Below are 9,966 nucleotides of genomic sequence, written 5' to 3'. Positions count from 1 at the left end.
CTATAAAAACTCCCTGGCCCACCTGTGCCACAAAAACAGTTTTTCTGCATAGAAAAGTCCAGGCTGGCATTAGGGGGCAGCAAGCAGCCAAGCAGGGCAATTGACCACGGCCCCACACCACAGGGTACCCTGTAAAGCTAAGTTGCTCGGGCTTTGGCTTCATCCCCCCATGGCGGGGCTCAGGTTTGGGCTTTCTGCACTGGGCCCCATAGAATCCAATGCCAGCCCTGCTTGCCAGACCCACTGAAACCTGCTTGCAGCCCTCCATGGGGTTCTGGACCCCCAGTTGAGAACTGCTGCATTAAACTTAAATGTAGACCATACCCAATCCTCCTCTTGAAGGACTGAGCCTTAAATGTTTTTGGCAAAACGTAGTAAATTGGTTTTGCTTATTGAGCTAGACACAGATTTGGAATATACACATGTTCAAAAAGCATGTTGGTCATGGAGGGCCTTTTTTGCTTTGTACCAGCTGTTCCTTCCAAGTTCTTTTGCTCTGCATTCAGTGTGCAATTACATATTTTGTGTGGCTCCTTTGAAAGGGATGGGCAATTACCTTACACATCCAGCAACATCTAAAATTGTTCATGCTGGAGGGAAGAGCAGGCAGAATTGTCAGCTGCAGAATTGCCACCTCAAGCATTCAAAAATCATGACTCAGACCCAAATGAAATTTGTCTGAAAAATAACAAAATAACAACAGTGGGGATGTTTTGATTTGTTTTCAGCATCCTGTTCTGACTGGCTCACAGTGTCAGCCAACCACAAGGGCTAGGAACGAACTTGTTTTACAGAGGAGAGTCTCCCATAATCACAGGGCTCCAGGAGCTGGGGCTTTAAGGAAAGCACCAAACGTTGTGCGACTAATGATAATATCAGGGGGGTTGCAACATTTCTGAGGTAAGAACTGAGGCACAGCTGGCATCTGCGCCCAGCAGGGAGTGGTCCTGGGCCAGGCGGGAAGGGGTGTGACTTGGGCGCTTCATTTTGCTGGTCTAGGGAGGCTGAGTAACATGTTGTCCCTGGCCCTGTAAGGATTCCCCGCTGCGGTACTGGCCCTTTAAGCAGCCACCTCCCTTCCCCGACAGGCCCCTCGCGCAGGGCTTTACAGCCGCCCCAGTCACAAGACGGGGGGGGGCTGAGCTCCTGCGTTGGCGGCTGCGCAGTTCTTACCGGAAGTGTTGTCTCGCCGCATACGCACTTCCGGGGGTGGGGTCGGGCCTGCTCTGCGCCGGCGGGCGGCTGTGCGCAGAGGGGAGCGGCGGCGGCACTATGGCCGGGATCAAAGGTGCCGGGGGCAGGAGCGGTTGTTGGCGCTCGGCGTTGGGAGGGATCCGGGAGCGGAGGCGGATGGTGCCCCGAGACCCAAGGTCCCAGCTACACCCCGTGCCCCGAGGTAGAGGGGGAGCCGCCGGGGCAGCGCCTTCGCTCCCCGGTGCGGGGCCGGTCTCCCGCAGCCTCGGGTCGGGCCCTCCACCCTGGCGGGGAGCAGTGGCTGGGCCGCGGGTGCGCGGAACCGGCTGTCAGAGCTGCCTTGCGCCCCCAGCGCCGTGAGCAGCCGCGAGAGACCGGGCGCCGCGCTGAGCGGCTCTCGGGGTGAGCGCTCTCTGCGGGGGAGACTCGGTCCGGAGGCCCGAGTGGTCTCTTCCTCCGTGTGGCTGATCCAGGCCAACCCAGTGCCCACCGCCGGGGGCTAGCAAACACACCCGTACCTTGTCCCCCCTTGGGTTTGACTGCAAGGTAGCTGTTTCCACGTGAAAACAAAGCCTTAGGCCTGCAGCACTTGATTGGTTTACCCTTGGCTCTCGTTCGTGGGGGCGCCTTTGCAGACAGGAGGGTGGAAGGTCAAATTTTAAACACCCACAGCCAGTAAATTCTGCAAGAAATATTACTTCTGCTTTCCCTCGCTCTTCCAGTGAAAGCCATCTTCTGGCTGCGGGCAAGCTGACTCCTCAAATCCTAGATTTACTCTAATCTTCATTTGTATTGTATCTATACAACTAGAATCTCCAGTAACATTTTTCATAAAACAAATCCTAACTTTAAATGGACTGAAATCTCTTGGGGAATACCTTTATGAATCTGTGAAGTTAAATAATTCTGATCTTAGGATGTTATTTAAAGACAGATTTACAATGAAGCCAGCTGGCTGGTTAAGAATTGGTAAGACTTCAGTTTCTTGAAAATCTGTCATTTGCCTCAAAATGTTTTCAGATAAAAATGAACACATGGAACCAAAAGCACAATAACTTAATGGGAAACAGGTTTAACGTGAAATTTAACATATTTCTATATTAATAATTCCTTTGATTGTTTAAAATTTGAAATAAGCTAGAAGTAGCCTCAGGTACTAGCTCTGCTTCTGAGATCTCACTGATTTTTGCTGTATAATTTTATGTGGGTCATTTTAAGAGAAAATACGTAGAAGAAACCGACTGAGTGTACGGGGTAAACAGTACAATGTACTATGGGCAAAATGCTGTCAAATTAATGAAGGGCCTGATTCAGAGTCCTTTGAGGTCAGAGTTTTTGTTAGCTCCAGTGGGCTTTGGAATCCATAAACAAACCGAATAATCCATTTTAAAAAATATGAAAGGAAAATACTTTACAATTACTTTACAATTCCAAAAACTCTGTTCACTTCAATTTTATTGTCTGAATCTATACTGCGAAATGGGTATGTATATACCACATAGCTTCAGGAGAAACCTCTATTCATTCTCATTGCTAGCTTAATCATACTGCCAAAGTTAAATCACATTTTCCTCAGAATAGGATTAATAAATGAAGTAACCCCATGAAGTTACCTGAAGGGACTCAACCTCTCTTGTGGTTCAGAAAGTCCCAAGGTGGATATGACAGTCCCACTTGCATCATCTTTGTTCTTTAAGTATTAACAGGTGAAAATATGTAGCAAACAAAGAGGTGAAAGCCTCATTTTAAATTACATTCAAAACTTCATCTAAAATAGACTTTCTTTTAAAGCTTACTATAAATGTTCCTGTAACCAAAGTTACATTTTTGTGTAGTGTTAAATACAAATGTACAGAACCTTTTACTGTAATACCAATAAACATCTCCTTAAATTAAATATGAAACAAATGAGAAATAAAATGTTTGCTTATAATGCTCTAATGGCTTGGAATCAGTGAAAAGAATCTGGGAACTTGAGTTTCAGTAGATTTGAATGAATCCTACTTAATACACAAATGGTAGCACTTTAAAAGATTTAATGCTGAAAAGCATAGTAGCTGTAAAATTTAATTTGGCTGTATATCAAGTTAACATTTTAATTGGTAAATAACTGAGCAGTTTTAAGAGGACATTGTTTGATAGGATGTAAAATGAGGATTTAAAACAATTACACTTTCACATCAGTCAATGGGAATAGCTTCTATTTTCTGATTTAAAAAAAAAAAAGATTTCTAGTGGATGCAATTACCATACTTTATTTTTATATAAACGTGGACATCTCAGAGCATGAAATAAAATTATGAGGTATATGTTGCATGTGACTTGACACTAATTTAGTCAAATATAACTTCAGAATAACTTTTAAAAAAAAATCACATAAGAGAAGGTTTCAGAACATAGCCTTGTGAACAATTATCAATCTCTGACCTATGATACTAAACAATGAATAAGTATAAGGCAGTGAGTTTATACAAAGGAGGCTGGGCTTCTTTGCTAAAATCTTATTGTGCTAAGTGAATACAAGTAATTTAGAAATATGTCCAGTTGTATTTTTTGCAAGCTTGATTATGGGATATTCCATTCAATAAGCATGATTTGTGGCTCATTTCAAAGTTCAGCCCATTTGCATTATTAGTGTGACACATTTGTTTTTCACAGTTCAAGTAGTTGAATAGATTTTCTTCAAACATGCAAAAAAATTAATCTTCTGTCGAGCCCCAAGGAGTTTTTGAGCAAGTGAAAAACAGGATTATTATTGAATCTGTTTTGCAACCTTAATTACAGCGTATTCTGTCAAGCAAATGCTGGGGAGGAATGAGATCAGCTCACCCCAATCTACTGCAATAGCATCCATTGATCTGTTTTAAATGTTTATAAAAGTAAAATTGACTTGGATATTATAGGATACTCTGTAAGCTCAAAAGCTTGTTTTTCTCCCCAACAAAAGTTGGTCCAATAAAAGATATTTCCTCCTCCACCTTGACTTTGAAAGTCTGGTAATGCAGCAGGAGGAGGCTGTTATCGCAATGACACCCTTGACTTGTGTAGATATTGTTCAGCTTTGCCAACAGCCAAAAAAATTGTTAATGCTTTCAGATTGTGTAGTAGTGTTCCATGTGGTCCAGCAAACTGACCATCCTGTTCTTGATTTGTTTTCCTTACAGCTTTGATTAGTTTGTCCTTTGGAGGAGCAATTGGACTAATGTTTCTAATGCTTGGATGTGCTCTTCCACAGTACAATAGGTAATGTATACAGTTTGACTTCTTGCCCTTTCACTACTGAATAGTCTGTCCTCCAGATCCAGTGTACTGAAAATCCTTTTGCTGCACACTCGCCTGTTCCTATAGGCAATTTTTTGATTATGGATTGAAAATGTTGGAAAAAACAAAGATCACCTGTGAACTAGTTTGCAGCTATCTGGTCAGAAGAGGGAAATCAACTAATATTAATAGGATAGTCTTAAATACAAACCATTAAGGAAAGCATCAGAAAAATATTTCTCAAATACTCCTTTTATCCTATAACCTCTGTGTACTTGCGATTGACAAGGGTTTCAGCATGTATTGAAATGGGAAATAGAAATGTATTGCCAGTGTGATGGCCACTTTGTCCAACAAGCTCTGTTGGATAGTTGATACATTCAGTGTTGTAGCTGAGTTGGTCCCAGAATATTCGAGAGATAAGGAGGGAAAGGTAATATCTTTTATTGGACCAACTTCTTGGTCTCTCTCGCCAACAACAGTTGGTCCAATAAAAGATATTACCTCACCTACCTTGTCTCTCTCGATTCACTGATAGACAAGCTTGTAGACCATCTAGCCCAAGGGAAGGCCCTTCTCGTTTCTTCTGTATACCAGGTCTGTTTGATAAATTGTCCTGCTCTTTCAACTTATGGTAGAATGAAAAAAATATACTAAACACCTCTTGCTAGGTAGGATGACATCTTGCACTGTTGTTGTGGGATAAGTTGTCCTCATGGGTCTGTGTTTTGGTCTGTAGCGTCCTTTTCCCTGCTTTTTGTGTGATAAATGTCAGGTGTAGTGCTAAATATACTTTGTATGACCCCTTCTTACTGAGTGAACGCTAAACTTAAAATATCTGCCAAAGTATTAATTTTCCAAGTTCTTAAAAATATTATGGAGGCATTCATTCCATTGCTTTGCTTTTTTTTTTATAAATGTCTGTGGAGAACAATTGTCTCCTTCCACAGATAATTTTTTTTATGGGCAGCTTTTAAGTCCTATAAAGCTTGGCTTGGTTGGTAAAATATTCAGAGTGGAGTTGATCATATCTGGTTCTCTTAAATGATGCAATGAGGCTCCCAGAAAAACATGGATGGATATGTCTTTCCCTTCATTGTGTGCTTAAGAAACCATATTGGTTTAAGTGTTAATAAAATAAACCATTATTGCCAAATGGTATGGATGTATGGATGACATAATGGCATTGTTGCACTTGGACATTTAAAATGTTAAAAGATCTTGGCACTTGATTATTTTTAGTAATGATAGCTGGATTTGTCTTTTGTTTGAAATGTTTCAATACAAGTTCATGAAGCGAAGGGAGGAGCAGATTGAGATCTTTCTCTATAACCTTCTGAGAACTCCCTCTCAACCTGTTTTCCTCCACTGTCATTGAGGTCAGCTGAATCAGCCCCAGGCTTGAACATCTGGGGCTATTGCCAGAACATTTTCATCAGTGGGCCTATCTTGGTTATGGAATTCACTTCCCACATAAATGAACTGGAGCCAATATGTCTGTCAGTTCATGTTGGAATGCCCCATTCTTAGTTTTGCCTGAATCGGAAATCGATTAAAAGAGGGTTATAACTTTGCAGTGGGGCAAGTGACTAGTTCTTAATATGCTTTGTACAGCAATCACTGTGGTAGGGGCTTCTTAAACTTTCCTGTTTCCTGGGTGGTAGGATAAAAGTATCATCTTATATCAGGAAAAGCAACAATAAAGTATTTACTGTGGAGAAATGGGAATATTAACTCTTGTCTCTTTTTTTTCTTTTCCCCAGCCAATACTGGCCACTGTTTGTTCTGTTTTTTTACATCCTTTCTCCTATTCCATACTGCATAGCAAGAAGATTAGTAGATGAAACAGATGCTACAAGTAATGCTTGCAAGGAACTAGCAATATTTCTTACAACAGGCATTGTTGTCTCAGCATTTGGACTACCTATAGTATTTGCCAGAGCACAACTGGTTGGTAATATTTCCATATGGGAACATGTTCTTTGCTAAATGATTCTATGTTGTGTAATACTCTCTCTAAGCTTAAAGTTTTGCTGATACATTTTAATATAACTTAAACTAAGATGTTTAGAGTGTACCTGAGTAGATGAAAATATATATAACACAACAGCAATATAAAAACTTACCCCCAGAAACAAAACTAGAAATGTTCCAAATAATTTGGAGACCCTTTCCAACTATTACACAAATGATAGTTCCTTGGTAGTCAGCTATTTCTCTTTCTTCTTTTTGTTAGGTTCAGTAAACAAAAATATAGGATGTCAGAGAATGATGAAAAAATGAGTGGCCCTCATTCTAATCCATGTATAATTCTCTTCAGTCCCTCAAAACACTCTGTACTGCTTTGTATTCTTTCACTTACACCTTTTAAAAGAATATCTAGTCTGCTTTAATTCCATTGAGAAAATCAGAAAATAAAGTTGTTGTTTAAGTTCTTTCCTAGAGGGATACCTCCCAACTGAAGTGTGGCTTTCAGAAGTGCCTGAGGGAGTCAGGTGCCCAACTTCTATTGACTTTTAATGGATTCTGAACACCTAATTCCTTTATATGGCTTTTGAAAATCCCACTTAGTTACCAAGATAACTTTTTTTTTTTTAGAGGGCTGCATCTATAATTCTCTGTTTAGGCAAGTCTGGTACTCGGGCTAGCAACCAGAGAAGCACAAGGGTAGGTTGAGAACAGACGTGTTTTACTGTGTTATCTAACCCTGCTTGGAGCAGGTCTAGATGACATAGTGGTGAAAAGCAGCTGTGCCTGTATTCTAGCACTTCCTCCATTGCTAGCAGTGTGGGGAGCTGCTCTGGTGCTGGACCAACTGTGAGAGAATTGTTAAAACATGTACCTGGGCTTTGTGGTTTAATTTCAAATCATAATATACAAACTTGTCCTTGCATCAGTGACTTGTTACACTTCAGACCACGTTCAGTAACTTTGCATACTCGTTTTTGTCTCATTTGGTTGCTTCTGCTGTCTGTTTCTCTGTATATGTAACTAAATTTCCCTTATCCACAGATTTTGTGGGGAGCATGTGCACTCGTCCTCACAGGGAATACTGTCATCTTTGCTACTATCCTAGGATTTTTCTTGGTCTTTGGCAGCAATGACGACTTCAGCTGGCAGCAGTGGTGAAAGGAGTTTAGTACAGAACTGTCATAGACATCTTGTCATTCAGTGGCCATCCATACAAATGAGAGAAAGGGCAATAAGGAGAAATAGCATAGCAAACCTTGGGTGTATTTTAGATACTCCTTTTCACCTTGTTTATTGTAAGTGTACTATCTTGACTGACTTGCTGATGGATTTCAAGGTTTCTATTGTTTGGAAAAAGACACTGTGTTCACTTCCTTTTATCTAAATATGTTTAGTATCTCACTTTAAAAATTGTAATTGTTGGTTCCATTCTGTTTTTGTATTTATGCTACATATAAATGCTGGAACAAGAATTTTTAAATGGTTTCATTGAAAGTTTTTTTTTTTAAAAAGAGCAACAGTAATATTGAGTTAAAAGATGAAATGTATCTTTTTTTTTCTTTCTCTTAACCATGGTGACTAAAATATGATGTACAAAGGAGACAAAGTAAGCAATTTTACTGCCCAAACGACAGCATTGTCAATAAGCAAATGTGTATGGGGGTGGGGGTATGCATAATGGGTGGAAGTACCAGTTGTAGACTTTTCTGTTCATACCTCACTATGACTGAAGTATTGATGTCACTGGCTTGGGGATGGGGCTTCTGCCAATAAGCAGGTAATTATTTTCTGAGATCTGATTCCTATGTTTTTAACACCCTTAAAGGAGTACTTCCCCCTTTTTGTTCTCAACTCTTGTATGGGTGTGACATGCAAATCTCTTATCTGTAAGTTTATTGATGCTATAAAATGCAAAATTTAAATTGCATTGTTGAGAAAAGAAAACTGACATTTAATTCCATTTTTCAAAAAATCTGTGTTGAAATGTTTCTATTTATAAGTATTGTATGTTTTTGGTCTTATGTCAACTTTTCACATTTTACCAAAGGGAGGTAAAATGTTCATTTATGGAACTACTGATGTGTGTTTTTGTGTGTTTTTGTTTTTTTTTTGCAGCGTATACAAAATATTTTCCCCGCTTCCCTTTTTAAATTTATTTTATACATAGTATATATTGAGTAAAATGGCTTTTCAAATGTAGACTAACACTTAAATCATAGGGATTTAACTTATGTAAGAAAATTGATTGCTATATGAATATACAGTACCGTCAAAGCACAACTTTTTTGCAAGTCTTTGACTGAAATGATTTCCTAGTGACACTCAGTCTTTCAGTTCACGCATTATCTGTTAACAGTAATGTTATCTGTAATAATTGTAGTTCTTGTTCCATAAGGCTATATCACCTGTAATTTACAATACTTAAGACAAGTTTTCTGCATACCTCTCAGTTGTCTGTTTTTAATTGAAGCAAATCCTATTTATTAGACATTCATTGTGGTAGACAGTGGATTAATGCAGATTAGCCAGGCTTGATTGTATTAGATGCATCAATAAAGCTGACCAAAAATACTTCTTAATCTATTTTTATTCAACTTTTTTTAAAATGAAGATTAGAAAGCTAACTGTGCAGGCATGATAAAAATTGATTACTTAGGTCTTAATGACCAGTGCTTCAGTATAAAAAAGCACAGAGTAAGTGGATCTTGTCTTATCTTGTTTGAAAGGGGATTATTTTATTTACACGGATGTAAACTAACTATAAAACTGACTATTTCAAGTCTGATAGTTATATATGTGATATTGTATGTTCAAGATACTTAGTCTAGTGTGTACAGCTACCTGTCAGTCTACTAAAGCCACACAATGTTGTGGCTTTGAGCAATATTCTCCATAGCTATAAAGGAACTGAAGAATAAAGTCATAGGTGTGCAGAAAGTGAGTCTTTAGCAGATAGCATTTCAGCCACCTGTAAAGACATGTAACAGAAGAATCTGCTGAGTAAGGTGGAAATTTTCAAAAGTGCCTAAGTGAGTTAGAAGCATGTCTCATTGACTTTCAGTGGCACTTGTCCATGCTTTTGAAAATCTTCTAAACCAGTGGCTAAGGATAGTACTTGCCTTCACACAAAAGGTAGCACTTGTGACTTTGACAGCTCCTCCCAGATTCTTGAATTTTTTTGACCTGTCCCAGTCAATTGCCCAAGAAATGAGTTCTGTGTTTCCCATACCCACATTGCTTTCCTAGTTGTCATTGTAATACCCTGTTACTCTTCCACTTGACCACAGAATTTTTTATATTTAATAGCTGTGTATTTTTCTGTGTATTTGCATTGACAGCATTGTGTTCTTGACCTTGCACACTAATTAGACATAGTGCTGTCTCTGGTTTCTAGACTAGACACTTGAGAGGTATGATTTTTCCATATAATATGCACTGAAATAGCATTGCCATCCTTCTATAGAGAACTTTTAATGATGAAACAATAAACATTTTAAATATCAGCTTGAGTTCTGGGTATTTAATTAAAATATACTGTTA

The 9,966-nt window shown here is 39.3% G+C and overlaps 1 protein-coding gene across 2 annotated transcripts; it reads left to right on the top strand.

Moving 5' to 3' along the window:
* The first annotated feature begins 1,193 nt into the window (after positions 1-1,193).
* Positions 1,194-9,929, top strand: LEPROTL1 (leptin receptor overlapping transcript like 1). Of its 2 annotated transcripts, none has more exons than XM_084627002.1 (4): positions 1,194-1,288; positions 4,359-4,437; positions 6,219-6,405; positions 7,468-9,929. In XM_084627002.1, exons 1-4 carry the CDS (start codon positions 1,273-1,275, stop codon positions 7,582-7,584), a joined length of 399 nt encoding a protein of 132 aa, XP_084483128.1. In that variant the 5' UTR covers positions 1,194-1,272; the 3' UTR covers positions 7,585-9,929. The 2 variants fall into 2 exon arrangements, with proteins under 2 accessions (XP_084483128.1, XP_084483127.1); XM_084627001.1 differs by having other exon boundaries at positions 1,208-1,396.
* Positions 9,930-9,966: the final 37 nt, after the last annotated feature.

The sequence above is a fragment of the Lepidochelys olivacea genome (assembly GCF_965140295.1).
Source record: "Lepidochelys olivacea isolate rLepOli2 genome assembly, chromosome: 4".
Lineage (NCBI taxonomy): Eukaryota > Metazoa > Chordata > Testudines > Cheloniidae > Lepidochelys > Lepidochelys olivacea.
The sequence above is the reverse complement of the archived record's forward strand: the minus strand, read 5'-3'. Positions and strand labels throughout refer to the sequence as shown.

Excerpts from the sequence above, each read along its gene's own strand:
- LEPROTL1 (XM_084627001.1), top strand. The coding sequence starts at position 1,273 with ATGGCCGGGATCAAAGGTGCCGGGGGCAGGAGCGGTTGTTGGCGCTCG. Across the intron at positions 4,438-6,218 it reads GCTCTTCCACAGTACAATAG|CCAATACTGGCCACTGTTTG; the intron begins GTAATGTATACA and ends TCTTTTCCCCAG. Across the intron at positions 6,406-7,467 it reads TATTTGCCAGAGCACAACTG|ATTTTGTGGGGAGCATGTGC; the intron begins GTTGGTAATATT and ends CCTTATCCACAG.